The sequence below is a fragment of the Petromyzon marinus genome, chromosome 39, assembly GCF_048934315.1.
Source record: "Petromyzon marinus isolate PM22_M1 ecotype Great Lakes invasive population chromosome 39, UKy_Petmar_22M1.pri1.0, whole genome shotgun sequence".
In the NCBI taxonomy this organism is placed as follows: Eukaryota; Metazoa; Chordata; class Hyperoartia; order Petromyzontiformes; family Petromyzontidae; genus Petromyzon; species Petromyzon marinus.
Genome location: NC_133705.1, coordinates 15,907,242 through 15,924,007, shown reverse-complemented (window position 1 = coordinate 15,924,007; position 16,766 = coordinate 15,907,242). Strand labels below are relative to the sequence as shown.

Here is a 16,766-nt window from a genome sequence, read left to right as displayed (position 1 = left end):
ATACCAAACAAGAAAAATAACCGGGGAGTTTTAATGTCCCCGTGGAGAGTTGTAGATTCACAAGGACCGACTTACTTCGATGAGAGAACGCTCATGGGACAATTAGGAGTGGCTATAATCCTAATCAGAGCTGAGGGGGCTCTGTGTGAGTCGAGCGTATTGCCATCAGGGCCCAACGAACTAAAATACTTCAAAATTTCTCGAAAAAATTCGGTATTTTCTTTCAGTTGATCATGCAGGTTAAGCTTCTTCCTGACCAGTGTTTAACAGCAGCATTTTCTTGAAGTGGTCACACTTCATCTGAACCGGATTTGGCCTTGTAGATCTCATGGACAGAGTCCAGGCCACTTTATTTTAAGAGAGGTCTGGCAGACCTTGAATAAAGGAATCGTTTGCACAACGGTGGTTGATGCTGTGGGTTATTAAAGGGGTCTGTCTCCACGTGTCAAATTGTGTTGGGCCTAGTGTAGGCTCTATAGACCCATGTTAGGCCACTCACATTTGTAGGTTTGATAAAAAAAACATACAAGATAGCAGCAACCTTAGGGTGATAATCACATCTGAGTAAGGCCTTACCTTTTTAACACTCTTTTTGTTGCAGTGCAAAGGAAGGTGGTGACGATAAACGTTTGCATTGTTTCTTTTTACGTTGTTGATGTTGTTGCACCTTTGAAAACCGTGCACTATCATTTCAACACCATTTCTGCACGACCACAGAGGGGAAGGATGCGTCATCTTTTACAGTGACTGGAGACTTCGCAAAGGGACATTGTCCCTGGCACCACAACATCACCTGCCTCTGTCTCTCTCTCTTTCTCATGCCACCTTGTTTTTGAAATTGAAACACATTCTACGGAGCTGGCGGACACTGCTCTCACGACGCCCACAATGCCGCGCGGACAATGTTACCTGTCGTCTCCCTTTTGTCGCCTTGCCTTTCATTGTTTTAGGAACTCGCGTGAACGGGCGGCCGTGGCGGCCATGGCAGCGTGAAACATCTTTCATCCCGGGCCGCTCCCCCCCCCCCCTCCTCCCTCTTGGATGTTTCCGTCGAGGCGTGAGGAGGTGAATGACTCAAACTCAAAGCAAATGTTGCGATGGACGTGTAACATAATGTCACTGAACACCTGAGGGGAACTCGGAGATTCAGGGGTCAGGTGAAGCTAGTTAGAAAGCGACAACAACGTCTGGTTCGCTGGGACCTCGGCAAAATTTGATTTAGAGTATTTGGCTGCTGCTAGAAATGTCCACGCGATAAGCCACTTCGTTGAGATATTATTTGTGGCCAGGTCGCTTCGGAAAAAGAGCTACATCGCTCAGTGGGCCTTACCTGGTAAAATTAAAAAAAATAGTTTAGTTTTAAATAGTGCAAAGCCTACATTTAAAATGAGAAGGTTTTTTTTTGCACAGTCGTACGTATTATGTTGGACTTCTTTCGCACCGTATGTAGACAAAACCGTGCTAAATCGGAGGTGCGTTAATGAGTGGGCTCAGACCATCACCTCATGATGATTCACATCTCAGTGTCAACACAAGAGTGGCCAAAACCCAGACTCAAATCCCAGGATCTAAGGGGGTGTTTGTCAGCTCTGTGGTCTCTGGGCCACACAGCCACCTCCTCTAAATGTTCACTCTAAAAAATAATGTGCTTATAAAATGATGAGAACAAGAAGACAAGGAAAACGACGGATGGTTGCCAGGAAGATCACACCGCTCGTGTCGTACCGCGCGTCGTTCGGTAGTACGTCCGACGTTTCGCTCCACATGCTGGGGGAGCTTCTTCAGGAACTGCACCGAGCAGCTCATGTTATCACCACGACTCTACGGCGCTACCGGCTGCCGCTGGTGTTTCCGGGTCTTGACTCTCGATAGGCAAGAAAGTGAGCAGCTCAATTCGGTTCGTAAAGAAGCTCGCCGGCACGTGGAGAGAAGCGTCGGACATCATGCAGAATAACGCGCGGCACAACCGGAAACACAACAGAGAACGGCACAGAAGAGCTGGGGGAAAAAAAAACTGACGTAGCAGTAGGCTTTAATTATTTCCATACCTTCATGATGCACCACAGCCAAGGTAGTTTTGGAAGAGACGAACCCATTTGGCTGGCTCATTGGTAAAGCGCGCCAACCATCAAAACATGATCACAAGTACCCTCCGATACATTCTCACGCTAAGCCGCCGGTTGATCAGCCCAACGTGCAAAACGTCGCGGAACTCAAGAAGCTCCCAAGCACGCGGCACGCTAAAACGTCGGAACATCCACGACAAACGACACGCGAGGGTTCGGCCGCGAACGCCGTAGCCACCGCTCGCACCGCTCACGCCGTCCGTGCTCACCTCCCAGCAGCGGCGGAGGTCGTCCAGGTGCTGGGTCCGGGCAGCGTGGGGCGGGTATGGCCCGTAGCGCTTGCCTGACGCGATGCCCCCGCGTGCCCACACGCGCAGCCCCGCGCCGCTCTCGCTCGACTCGCGCACCTCCAGCTCCCGGGGCACCGGCGCTTCGTCCACCACGAACACCTGGGTCGCCGAAGCCGCCCCCCCCACTGCTGCCGCCTTCGATTGCTCTGACACTGCCTGCTGCTGCTCCTGCTGGTGCTCGTGGTGGTGCTCGTGGCGATGCTCGTGGCGATGCTCGTGGTGGTGATCATTGTGCAGCCGATGCTGTGGTAGTGGCGGAGGAGTGAAGCGATCGTGAGCCTCCGGTTCGGAGGATTCGACGAGAACCGTCCGGCCGATATCTGCTCTGCCGTTGCCGCTGTTGTTGATGTTGTTGATGTTGTCCTCATCGTTGTCGTGGTCTTCGTCGTCATCGTCGCAGTGCTCGTAAGCGACCTCCTCCGACACGGCGATGACGTCGTTCATCATCTCGGCCGCTGTGGGGACACGGAGGGTGGTGCAGAGTTTGGCTGTCAATTCGGAGATGCACGGCATGAAGGTGGTGGTATCAGAGGGTGGTGGTAGGCAATCAGGAGCGTGATTATACAATCATTATCAGCAATTATGCATCTACTGCTGGATGGAAGCTTCCGCAAGCCGTCCCCCATCGCTCACGATCTTGTGATGTGACAATCTACCTATAGCATATAAACTTGAGCCAATTTAGTAGCTCCGGGAGATGTCCTCTTAGGAATGGTCCGTCCTTTAGCTGCCAGTCCATCACTATTCTCAACCATCCCTTCCAGCGACGTCTTCAGCTAAAGCCCACTTACTTAAAAAAAAAACAGTCATAATTATTACGTCTTCAAATTGTGCTTATTCTCAGAAACGTCTCCGAACACTCGTGCACAATACAACGTGGATTTATATACCATATAAATATGACCCCATCTTTAAGATGCTTTACAGAAACAGTGGGCACTTATTTTGTAGACAGAGAGAGTGGCAGCCAGTGAGAGATGGACCACAAAAGGGCAAGGTCTTGAGCCTGAACTTGAACGGGGTTGGGGGGGGGGAGTCGAGAGCATGGGTGGCTGTGGGAAGGCAGTTGACGAACATTGGCCCAGCAGAGCAAAAGGAGGGTGCCCCGGTTACCAGGAATTCTCAAGAATGATTTATATAATAAACAGAGGAAGTCACTATGTGTTGAGCAGGCTAATGGGTGCAAAAAGCACAAATCACCAGCCTCAACCAATATTATAAATAATAATATTTTACAGTCCTTAATCAATTCACTGCTGGATGAACAGGATATTTAACTCAAACTGGTCATTGAGTCAAGTCAGCTTGACTCTACTTGTAATAGATAATAACTATAAACATTGGCCCACAGTTTTGCTTGCGCTGATGGAATGTGTAAAATAATAATTGTATATATGTGCGTAAAGGGACAGATGGGATCTAGAGGTAGTCTTCTGATTATTCTCCACAACGACGCTCAGAATTGTCGTGATGTGTATTAAAATGGTGTGGATTCATAAATGCAACATGGCTGACAATTTCACAAACATATTCGTTACATTATTTTTTTACATTTCTCAGATGCCTGCCTATGACTGCGTTGAATGCACCCCTTTGTGACTATCACTCGTTGGGAATCGCACCGCAAAGTCTTTGCCTCATTCCACACGTGTGCGGTCGTCTTCATTATATTCTGTGTCGCGCATTTAATTTTGTCTTTGGTTTTCGATGCCGTTATGAAGTTTGACACGTGGTTTCTCTTGGGAGTGGGCGGAGGGATAAGGGGGAAGAAGGAAGCTTTTAAGTCTCACCGGGAAATAATGTTGAATTATTAAAACAAAAGACATCAAGCAAAACGTTCATATGGAAACGTACGAAGCGGTTAGGGCAAGCGAAAAATACGGGCGAGAGAAGCAGATAAACCGTGAAGCCGACAGGGGTTGCCGGTGCCACGTGGGGTGGAAAATGTTACTCAACTAAAACTAAAACATTTTTGTATTTGTTTTACCTGGTAAGGCCCACTGAGCTATGTAGCTCTTTTTCAGAAGGGACCTGGCCACAAATGATAGTGCAATGAATCGGCTTATCATCATTTGGACATTTATAGCAACCAAATACTCTAAAACACGTGATGTTGATTCTAAATGTGAAGGTAAATAAAACCGGAGGACCCGGAAAAAAAGTCCATGCGACCACGGGGAGAGAGACACGCAAACTCCAAATATACAGCAGGCATCAGGGTTGGGATTGAACCCACGACCTTTTGCATACCAGGTGAGGGAGATAACGTCACCACCGTAGAGCCCAAACTCACCATGGGTGATGCTCACATCTAAAACGCTCAGTAAGCTTCGCGTTTTACAGACACACTTCATATCTCGTCTCATATTCCGTAGACATTTCATATCACTCTGTTTTTTGTTGTTGTTGTTGTTGTACAATAATGCCCTCCTTTAAATAACATTCCTCTCATAAGCAGCTGCCACGGCGACCCTTTGCCATCATAAATATACGTGACCTATAAATGAAACGCTGCAAGAAAAGTCACCGTTAGTATTTGCCACGCGATTGTGGTAGCAAGGAATCATTGTTGGCCCAATGGCTCAATGAAGGACGAGGGGAGTCATTTGTCAGAGGTTGCCAGACGGAATCATTCCAGCTCCCTTTCAACTGTAACCTCCTACTGGACAGCCTGATTTATTCCAGCTCCCTTTCAACTGTAACCTCCTACTGGACAGCCTGATTTATTCCAGCTCCCTTTCAACTGTAACCTCCTACTGGACAGCCTGATTTTGAACGTGTTTACTCGTGCATCGCACGACCCAATAAACACTCGCAGCAGATTCATCGGAAAATTAACATCTACACACACACAGTCGTGTGGGGCATAGGTGACAGGCCAGAGAGGCAACTCTGCGGCATTAAAAGCTTGTTACAGCAATCTCAGAGGGTGAATTGGAAATTACAAATATTTATTCCATTTCAACGAAGCCAATTATGCAAATATCTTAAAGTGCTGCGTCCATTTAACTTCAATTAAGTCGCTGCTTGTTGGAAACGCACTACTTTTGTTACAAATCCACGGCCCTGCTCTAGATTCCTCCCCCCCCCACCCCCAAATCGGAGCACAACTTACGCGAACAAGTAATGTGAAAAAAAACAAATTGACGGGATGACTCAAAAAAATAGAAAGCCCTCGTTTCTCTCCCACTCTGTGAAATATTGATGGGCGCGCTGGCGAGAGCGGCCGACTGTTGATCGCCGGCAGCGACGAGGTTTTTTAAAAAAATTTGTCTGCTTCTGCTGCGTGGCCCTCCCGCTAGGCCCCCATCCAGCCTGGCGGTGTCAGGGATCGTCGCGGCCTCAAGACGACAACGAACAGATTAAGATCTCCGGCTGACACGCCGGGGGCGGGGGGGACGAGACGTGGCGCGGCGGGTGGGCCGCCTACGCCAGAGAGACGCACAGCGTGCGAGAAAGTGCCGGTCTTTGCGAGCCGGGGACAAAAAAAAACCCCGTGGAACAATTAACGTGACAAGTGAGAAAGACGCAGATCTATACCCCCCCCCCTCCCGACCTCCACCCCCCCCGCTATGAGCAAAGTCGGCGGTCCATCTTTGCAGACTTCTCAGCCCCTGCCATCAAGCCGAGCAGCGAGCATCTGACAAGATCCACATGGGGTGAGCCGTTAGGGTTGGGGTAAGAGCGGCGTGCATCGGAGGGGAAAAAAATGAGAAGTTTCAAACTGAATGTTCTTGATAAAAGCAAATTAAGTTAAAGTTTCAACGTTCGGGTGAAACGCACTACGACAAGACTTAAAATAAATGTTTTAAACGTTATTCACTTAGGATCGGTGGGGGGGGGGGGGGGGGGGGTGGTCAGGGGTGGGAGAGCGGTGGTGCAGTGGTTAGCATACTGCCCCATGGCCGTGGTGATCCCGAGTTCGAGTCCTGGCCCATAGATAAGGTAAGGGATGTTTTGAACCAGTCCTGCCTCCCTGGCCCCAACTGACCCAGGGTGGTGAAGTATGGTCAAACAATCCCAATTACCTACTCGCGGAAGCTTTCATCCAGGATTGGATTGACAAAGGGCTGTAATTTGTTTTAATATACATTTGTAAAATTATTATGATAAACAAAAATGTTTTAAATTATGATCACAACTCCGATTAGCACGGTTGACTATGTATGGTGCGATAGAAATTGAACATACAAACATTACGACTTGTATCACTAACAAAGAATGACAATAATAGGCACGTTGCTGTGCCAAGCTGTGCGGCCTCAAGACCTCGTGTGAGTGAACTCCTTTGAATGGTCTCCACTGTGGCGAGATGTTAACTACCTCGCCTCGTATACAGGAGGTCGTGGGTTCAATCCCAACCCTGAAGCCTGTATATATGGAGATTGCATGCTCTCCCCGTGGTCACGTGCGTTTTTTTCCGGGTCCTCTGCTTTTCCCCCTCCACATGTATAAGCTTGCGTTTTAGAGTATTTGGCTGCTTTAAATATCCACGTGATAAGCCACTTCATTGAGCTATCATTTGTGGCCAGGTCGCTACTGAAAAACAGCTAAACAGCTATATAGCTAAGTGGGCCTCACCTGGTAAAATAAAATAAAAATTGTTTGTAGTTTAGATTAAATTAGAAGAGATTAGGACATGAGGTTGGTCACACAAAGATGGTGCTATATCGCATGACATATTGAGGAGTTTTACGTTTGCCTGATATTCGCACATAGTGCTTTACTCGATTAGGTGGCGAATAAGGACATCAGTGGCATTTTAAAGTCTGTATTAATCGACGGAACAATACGTAGTGGCTTTTGGCCGGCTATCGAACAATGACGGCCACCGCATCGCGAGCTTTCAGATGCACTTCTTCCGGCCGTCTGGAACGTTCTTCTTTCCGATATTAGGAAACCACTGGAGCTGTGCACTTTTAAATCTAGATTTAAACCTCATTTATTTATAACTGCTTTTTGTGTTTAGTTTGTTGTCCTTCCCAAGCACCCCCAATTAGCAAGGTTGGCAACGTACTGCGCAAAATAAGTTCAACATATATATTTTCTTGTTACCAATATCGTAAAAGAGTTATTGTTTTTTGTGAATTCTATGGTTCTTATTAAAATCATTGACAATTGCTCACAGACGTCCAGGCAATGTTTAATCAGCAATGTTAATGCTTGGACCAAGTGTGATTGTGTCACATAGCAGAACAGGGCATATGAATGTGGCGACCTGAGTTCAATTCCCCGCCATGGCTAATGTCAGCGGTCAGTGATACCTGAACGGATCTTGGGCAAACCCTTCAATCTACAAGAAACCAACGTGATGAGGTAATGGTCAAACAACCACCTATAACCAAACAGGGTAAGGCGATTCCTTTATCCAGCAGTTTATTGGCTTAGTTATTATAATTATTATATTTTAAACATACAATACAGATAATGCATTGATTATTTTCCCAACTTAGCAGAATATTGATATTGTATACAATGTGGATTGTACAAACGTCCAATTGCTTTGGGAATAGCGGTGTTGGCGAGTTCATAAAAACACTATTTACGAGGTTCCATTGTCGTGTTCACCGTTGGTTACAATCCACCTCCCTCCCTCCCTCCTCTCCCTCCTCTCCCTCCCTCCCTCATTGTTCCACGCGCCGCTGCTGCCGCTGCCGCCCGATCAGCGAGACCCTTCGGACGCTGCCCGGTCCGGCACGCACCAATAACAGAAGAAAACCGCTCCACAAGGCAGGGCCACCGTTTTATTGGCCAGTGCACAATCCACGCCAGGGCCACTGGCACGCACACTGTCGAGGTTGTTTTAAAACTCTTCTCTCTTTCCCTCGGTGGGGGGGGGGGGGGGGGGTCAAGCCCTCTGCACCAACACAAACGGCGCAGTAACATTTTGACCAGTTAACTCTACGCGGTGCTTGCATTGCACGTGGCGGTTTGGCGCACGTGCCGCCGCTTGCAATCGCGATGTTGCTCTACTCGATGGTGCTGATCCCGTATCGAAAGCGGCTCCAGAGCTGCTGCTGCTGGCAGCAATAAAATTGGTTTTAAAAGTCAAAGTGTCTCTCCCCCTTCTCTCTCTCGCTCTCTTTCTCCGCCAGCCCCCCTCTCCCCGCCATCCTCCCACACTTCTCTCTCATCCCCTCCCCGTGCTCAAGCCTTCCCGAAGGATGCCGCCACTAGACATCTATTCATTACACCTTTCAAGCGAACGTCACCCATGGGGTCCTGGAAGCTAATAGACGTTTCTGAAAGATGAGGAATAATATTAATAATCAATATTAACCCACACTGGGAGGAGGAGTGGGGGGGCGGGGGAGAGCCGGGGATGTCAGGTTGAGATGTGCGTTCTTTGTGCAGCGCTGTATCACCACCACCACGACCACCATCATCACCCACTGTCACCTTCTTTGCAAGCCCTCCAAGCCACGATATTCTCGCTTCTGCGCGAGGGCGGTCTGGGATGAACATTCGCGTCCCCACCGCCCCGTCACGTGCAGGGCTTCGAGTCACGGATCCGAATTTGTTACAGAGACGTTGCTGCATATTTTCAAAAGAATCACAAAGATGTATAGCGGTGGCTTTATTACAGGAGAGAGGGCGGGGGTAAAAGAGGTAAGGAAATGTTTACAAAAGAATCAACTATTCGCAACAAATTGCTATAGTTCTGGTAAGATTATTTGCGGTAGTCATATGTTGGTAGCCTAATGGTTTGCGGCGCCACTGAACTTGCAACCCAGATGCCACCGGTTCGACATGATCTCCCGGCGTGGCAGTTGAAACGATGGTGCAAGTTTCTTAAATACTCCAATACCCCCCACCCAACTACCACCTCTCTCAACCCAGCGGTTTTCATTAATCCTCTGCAGTTAGTCAATCGGCAGGTTGTGTTTGATGGGGGGGGGGGGGGGGGGGTGGGTAAAAGTGTGGGTACTCCGACATCTACCAAGACGCCGAGCCAGCGTGGGAGAGGTGGCAATGAACTGGAAGAGTAGACCAAACACCCTCTCGGAGGGGCGCCGCTCTGGAGCTTCCCGGAGTGGCGGCTCTTCCGCCAGCAGCAGCGAAAGGGAGCAATTGTGGGGCTGCGCCTTTACCTTCGTCCACCTCCACCTTGTTATGCCATTGCCTGAACATCGTCGTACGCGGGCGGTGGTGCCTATGCACGTGGCTGCCAGTAAATCCAGCACTGTGGAGGCAGCAGCGAGGGCTAGTGGATCACACACAGATGACTCTCTTACTGTGGAGCATCGATCGAGGTGCAATACTCTGGCTCGCCAGCAGAATGCAGTAGAGCAAAATGTTGACTCGTGTCATCTGTCCCTTCTGTGCGGGATAGGCTATTGCCCCCTCACGCGCGCGGATTTTTTAGCTCCGGGTGCAACAATAATTGGCCGAAAACATCTTGATATGTAGAGAATTGCACAGCAAATGTTGTTTGGGGGCCGCCGGTTCACCGCCTGGCCATCTTCCACAGCTTGGTCTGTGGGTCCTAATCAACAATTGTGGGATGTAATTTTCATGTAAAAATAAATAAGCATTAGATTACGATTTAAAGCTTTCGTGACTGCAAGGATTCATCTTCTTTGGTTCTTTCGGTAAAGTCACGTAGAATGAGAATAAAATAATAAATTAATAAAATAAAATAACACAATAAAATTCTCACGACGTTTCGGCCACAACACAAGTGGCCTTTGATTTTATTCTCATTCTACGTGACTTTATCGAAAGAACCAAAGAAGCATTAGATTGTTTAAATTATATATTTTTAAGGGCATTTGCTTCGCTTTATTTTTCGAATTAAGAACGTTTCAAGCTCCGTAAAAAAAAGGACTGCCCCATCTTAATCACGTAATACCAACAACAATATACAAATATCCCCCTACACCTTTTATAACAGATTGTTGGGGCAAGTGCTGTTAGCGAGTAGCCTCTGTGGCAAAGCGCTTCAGGCAATGCGGCAAACCCCACGTCGTAACGATGGCAAACGAACAAACAACGAGCTCGCAGCCCGCTCAGCATTATCAAGACATTAATGCACGTTGACGCAGCGCGCCTTGAATAGGAATATTTACACGCGCACGCGCCTCCTGTCACCTAGAAATGCCACTTGACCCCCTTCTGCAACCCAAGTCGCCGGGGGTTTGGCGCGGCCAATGGCGATAAATAAACAAAAACGTTGAAACGAGCGCGGCGGCGATGAGATTCGTCGCGCTCGGGGCGATGCTTGTTTGAGCGCACAATTTTGGTTTCTCTTGCACGACTTAGCGCGGCTGTTTTGTAGCGACTATTAGCCCCCCCCTCCTCCTCCTGCATCGGTTCTTTGTTTACTCTCTCACCAATCACACGGGGGGGGGGGGGTGTCTTGCTCTCGTACCACCCTCCAGATTTCCCCGTGGCGTTATTGGGGGGGGTTGCTGGTGGAGGTGATTGGTGGTGGGGGCCCCACAACGCTGCCCACCACATTTTGTCAGCGTGATTAATAGCTCTTTAGATCGCCTTTAATTCACTCTCTAATGGACTAGAAGGGGTCTCTCGCTCGCTCTCTGGCCGCCCCCATCCCTTTCTCCATTCGCAGCCCTACCCCGCCACCACCGCCGCCCTGTAACAGGGTGATGTATGCTCCGATCGCATGTCGCGTGACAAGGTGGGGCACGAATAATTTCGACACGAGGCCTGACGCGCGAACCCGGCCGGGTGCGGGACTTGAACGCGCGCTCGGGGCGTCCGAACACAAAACCACGGCGCGCGCCCTCTCCAAGTCCTCGCCATGCCCACAAACTCGCGAGGGGCCGCGCGCGGCGGTGCCACCCGATTAGGGGGGCAGGGGGGGCAGGGGGGGGAGCTTACGGGATCGAGGGATTTTGTGGTTGTTGGGCGAGGAGCGTGCGGGCTTAGCTGGAAGAGCTGGGGGGAGGGTAGAGATGGGGGGGGGGGTAGAGAGGGGTAGAGAGGGGGGGTAAAGGGGGGTAGAGAGGGTAGCGGGGTAGGGGGGGTGTCGCGGCAGCATGCGGATCTTTACGGACAGCGTCCGTGACGTTATGTGTGTTCTGTGTGTCCTGTGAGTTCTGTGTGTTATGTCTGTTCTGTGTGTTCTGTGTGTTCTGTGTTATGTCTGTTCTGTGTGTTCTGTGTGTTCTGTGTGTTCTGTGTTATGTCTGTTCTGTGAGTTCTGTGTGTTCTGTGAGTTATGTGTGTCCTGTGTGTTCTGTGTGTCCTGTGTGTTCTGTGAGTTATGTGTGTCCTGTGTGTTCTGTGTTCTGTGTGTTCTGTGTTCTGTGAGTTCCGTGTGTTCTGTGTGTCCTGTGAGTTCTGTGTGTCCTGTGAGTTCTGTGTGTTCTGTGTGTTCTGTGTGTCCTGTGTGTTCTGTGAGTTCTGTGTGTTCTGTGAGTTCTGTGTGTTCTGTGTGTTCTGTGAGTTCTGTGTGTTCTGTGTGTTCTGTGTGTCCTGTGTGTTCTGTGAGTTCTGTGTGTTCTGTGTGTTCTGTGTGTTCTGTGAGTTCTGTGTGTTCTGTGAGTTCTGTGTGTTCTGTGTGTTCTGTGAGTTCTGTGTGTTCTGTGTGTTCTGTGTGTCCTGTGTGTTCTGTGTGTTCTGTGAGTTATGTGTGTTCTGTGTTTTCTGTGTGTCCTGTGTGTCCTGTGTGTCCTGTGAGTTCTGCGTGTTCTGTGTGTTCTGTGTGTTCTGTGTGTCCTGTGTGTTCTGTGAGTTCTGTGTGTTCTGTGTGTTCTGTGTGTTCTGTGTGTTCTGTGTGTCCTGTGTGTTCTGTGAGTTCTGTGTGTTCTGTGTGTTCTGTGAGTTCTGTGTGTTCTGTGAGTTCTGTGTGTTCTGTGAGTTCTGTGTGTTCTGTGAGTTCTGTGTGTTCTGTGTGTCCTGTGTGTTCTGTGTGTCCTGTGTGTTCTGTGAGTTCTGTGTGTTCTGTGTGTTCTGTGTGTTCTGTGAGTTATGTGAGTTATGTGAGTTCTGTGAGTTATGTGAGTTCTGTGTGTTCTGTGTGTTCTGTGAGTTTCGTGTGTTCTGTGTGTTCTGTGTGTCCTGTGTGTTCTGTGAGTTCTGTGTGTTCAGTGTGTTCTGTGAGTTCTGTGTTCTGTGTGTTCTGGGTGTTCTGTGTTCTGTGAGTTCTGTGTGTCCTGTGTGTTCTGTGTGTTCTGAGTTCTGTGAGTTCTGTGGGTTCTGTGTGTCCTGTGTGTTCTGTGTTCTGTGAGTTCTGTGTGTCCTGAGTGTTCTGTGAGTTCTGTGTGTTCTGTGTGTTCTGTGAGTTCTGTGTTCTGTGTGTTCTGGGTGTTCTGTGTTCTGTGAGTTCTGTGGGTTCTGTGTGTCCTGTGTGTTCTGTGTGTTCTGAGTTCTGTGAGTTCTGTGTGTTCTGTGAGTTCTGTGAGTTCTGTGTGTTCTGTGTTCAGTGTGTTCTGTGTTCTGTGTGTTCTGTGTGTCCTGTGTGTTCTGTGTGTTCTGTGTGTTCTGTGAGTTCTGTGTGTTCTGTGAGTTCTGTGTGTTCTGTGAGTTCTGTGTGTTCTGTGAGTTATGTCTGTTCTGTGAGTTCTGTGTGTTCTGTGTTCTGTGTGTTCTGTGAGTTCTGTGTGTTCTGTGTGTTCTGTGAGTTCTGTGTGTTCTGTGAGTTCTGTGTGTTCTGTGAGTTCTGTGTGTTCTGTGAGTTATGTCTGTTCTGTGAGTTCTGTGTGTTCTGTGTTCTGTGTGTTCTGTGAGTTCTGTGTGTTCTGTGAGTTCTGTGTGTCCTGTGTGTTCTGTGTGTTCTGTGAGTTATGTCTGTTCTGTGAGTTCTGTGTGTTCTGTGTTCTGTGTGTTCTGTGTGTTCTGTGTGTTCAGGTTATTCACGTGCATCGCGGTTCTTGCAATGTTGAGTTTTAGTACCGAATTCGATAACAAAAGACATGGCTACTCTTGTTCTTCTGGTTGTTTTCGAGCAGGCGGCTCAGCCTTAAGCTCGTACGGTAGCTGGCGCGGTGTGAAATCGTCGCCTCTGGAGAGACAAAGGCGGCCAGGCGTGGTGCTGGCCACCCACCCCCTCGCGTGCCGCGCCGGCCTTCTCCAAAAATCACTTGCCGCAAAAAAATCACTTGCCGCAAAAGTCTGTTTTGTGACTTTTGTCTATACGGGGCAGCTTTGGCTTTGTGTCTGCGAATGTGTGTCCGTGTTTTGCGCGCGTGTGTGACTATATTTATTTTCAAATCATTCATTTTTTCTCTTCTTCCCCCTATATCCGAGTGGAAATGGGATACTCGGTGACACCATCAACACTGGCAGCAGGGGTGGCTGCTTCTACAGCAGAATGAGATGCAATCGGTCTCAGTTTTCTCTCTCTCTCTATCTTGCGGATGACCTTTTCACGAGCCGACTCCGAGCATGGATGGAACGAGGCTCCTGCCATCCGCGCGCCTCCGTTACGTCAACAAAGCCCCCCCCCACTATTAAATCATCACGCGTCTTCTCCCTCCTGTTAAACGGTACCAGAGCGCAGCCCTGCAACTGCGGACTCTCGCAGATTGTCGTCGGAACTAACTTCGCTAGAGGGAGCTCGAGGGCCCTCTAGGCGCAAGTGCTGTGAACGAGGCGCAGCACCGATGGATGCCGGCACAGCCCACCTAGAGGGTGGCCATCAGCACCACGCCCGGCCTCGCCTTTTATCTGCCCGAGTGGCGATGTTTAACACACCGCAACCAGGTACTCGTTTGGAGGCTGAGTCGACCTAGGGGAGGCCCAGGACCGGTTCAGATAATTTTCAGTGGTCTTGGCCGTGACCGGGACTCGAACTCGGGAAGTCGGGTTCGTGGCGTCACCAGTCCCCACGCGATCCAGCTCATAGTACATAGAGATAAAGACCCCCCCCCCCCCACCGTGTAGCCTTAAAAGACTGTTGGGGCAAGTGCTGTTAGCGAGCACCTGTGAAGGCCGAAACTGCACACGAGGGGGTGGGTGGCCAGCACCACGCCCCGTTATGATACACACACAGGCGCGTGTAAGCGCACGCAAGCTCAGGTGGTCACGGGCAGAGGACACAGCATTATAATTGTGAATAAGAGATGGTTTCTCCATTACGTAATAAGTCACGTATTAAAAAATTGCTATCGTGACCTTCACACAGCCATTAGCATGGATATTACTCATCAGAGCCGATCGTTTATTCCCCCCTCCGCCCCCCCCCCCATTCATCCCCCCGCCCCCCGTAAAAATCACGAGCAAAATTAAGAGGTAATTATGCAATTAATATCACGGTGAAGCTGACAGCTGGAAAGTCATTTATATATTTACAAAAAAATCCTGTCAATGTTGCACTGCGTGTTACCGGTTTACTTCGCAAGGGATTTGGAGCAAGGCGAGAGGATCACCGAGGCATCTCGGCCTAGAGTTCCATTTGAAAGGATGATGCCAGTGCTCAGGCTTATTTATCGTTAACTTAGTTTTCACCAAGTTGTCCAACTTTGATCAATGTCGGCCCTGATATTCTTACTTTTCATTTCATCGCAAAATGTGAAACACTCATCGCGCAGTCACGAGGGAGGCCGCTCCTCCGCCTGTGCTGCCCCCAGCGTGTGGCATTCCCTTCCACCAGACATCCGTGCTCTCGACGCCCTGCATCTGTTCGAATGCAGGCTCAATGCGTTCCTTATTTTCTCAGCCTGTAACTGAGCATCTCTCTCATTTTATAAAATAAATGCGCGCGCGCGCACACAGAGTTTTCGTACAGTGTCTTGAGATGCAGATTAATTTGAACTTAATTCGCTCACAAATTGCATTGTAATAATATGGGCAATGCCTTTTCTATATATCCGGTAAAGCCTCCGTGACTCTCACGACTCCTTCCCACGAGCTTCCTACATTTGGATGTTGGGACACTTTCATTCAGGAGCACGTGGAAAGAAACCGGAGCAAACTGAAGAAAAAAATCATACCAGCGGATAACTGGATTGAATCCATGGATGCATGGGCTCAGCGGATTCAATTCATGGGTTTAATCAACATGTGCGGAGCTTTGAGCGTTACCCGCGGGTATAACTCTCGAAACTCCACACAGACGAATTCAATCCGCTCGCTCTATCGCCATCCCCTGGTCGACTTCCAAGGCTTTAAAAGAGCAGGGAGTTTCAGAACTCCGCGTGCTCCACGAGGCCTCTGAAGCTCTCCCGCTAAGGGGGTGGTGCACGCGCGCGCTCGACGACGCGAATTCACCGACCTGGGCCGTAGCAAAGACGCGAATTTACAGATCTACACGCGGGTCATTGTTTGCTCCTCCCAGTCCGCCCGCTCTCGATAATTCCCGCCCCGCTCGCCGTGATGGATTAAAAATCCCGTACCTGGCAAACTACCCGCGGTATAATTTTCGCGGATGGCGAAAGCGGACCCCTGCTAGCGTTGTTTGCCTTTCGGTCACAAATGTCATCCGCGACTCGATGATTTACGGCTGCGTTTATTGCAATCAAATAAACTACCAACAAACTCTGCGGCCGCGGCAATGGTAACCGTCGATTACGCGACGATCGCGCCGGTGTGCGCGTACATTTGCCGGTAACCTTGGAAATCGGCAATAAATCCTCTCCCGTCTTGCGCTCCTGTTAATCATTGTCGGCGAGACGTAAACTTTCGCTGGTGGAGGGCGGTTGGAGGGGTGATCCGCTGAGAATCTGGAGCCTCGTTCGCGAGCAGCAGAACGCCGATAGCTCTCCACTGGGCGCGAGAGGGGGGGGGGGCGGGGGAGGTTTTAATTTTTGACAATCAAAACCCGCGCCACCGTGCGAATCGGGCATCGCTTTAAAGATCCCTCTCACGCAGCTACAACCGGCAAATGTTGGCCATGGCACGACTGGGTGTTTGTACTCGAAGCGTAACTTCTCACTCGATGTTTTCCGAAACGCTGCTCGGCTGGGGCTTGGGAGTCAGGTTCGTCGGCGTAAGGCGCTGACCGACCAGCCACGAGAGGACACGAAGTTAGGCCCACCCGCGACGAGTCTGTACTCCTGAAGCCCTATGAAGAGCTGCTTTTAGGCCGACGTTGCAGGCGCGATGGATGCGTCGCACCGCGAATAATTCCCGCGACGGAATTCCGGACCGTTCTGGCTCGAACGAGGCGCCTCGGCTCTCGAGTCGCGATTTCAGCTTAAAACCACGGCGGGGGGTGGTGGTGGAGGAGCAAGTGGGATAGACCCCCCCCCCCCCCCCAGCCAGCCCGCCCGCCACTCCCCGCGCTTCGAGTGCCTCTCACCCCGCAGCCCGGCGAGGGAGCGGTCATGGTCCAGGCGGTCGTCCATCGAGCCGCTCTCAGCAGGTCCGACCACCGCGCGGCTTCCGAGGTCTGAAGAGATCGTGGCTGCCACCGACAGTGTTGACCTCCACGTTTAAAAACAGG

At 49.9% G+C, this 16,766-nt stretch overlaps 1 protein-coding gene across 1 annotated transcript in view; it reads right to left on the bottom strand.

Annotated features, from left to right (window-relative positions):
* Window positions 1-16,766, bottom strand: part of LOC116950399 (MDS1 and EVI1 complex locus protein EVI1-A-like) — a 277,925-nt gene that overhangs the window by 164,278 nt on the left and 96,881 nt on the right. Inside the window, exon 2 of the mRNA XM_076072793.1 lies at window positions 2,336-2,871. Coding sequence (XP_075928908.1) covers window positions 2,336-2,871 — 536 coding nt within the window. The remainder of the gene's footprint in view (window positions 1-2,335; window positions 2,872-16,766) is intronic.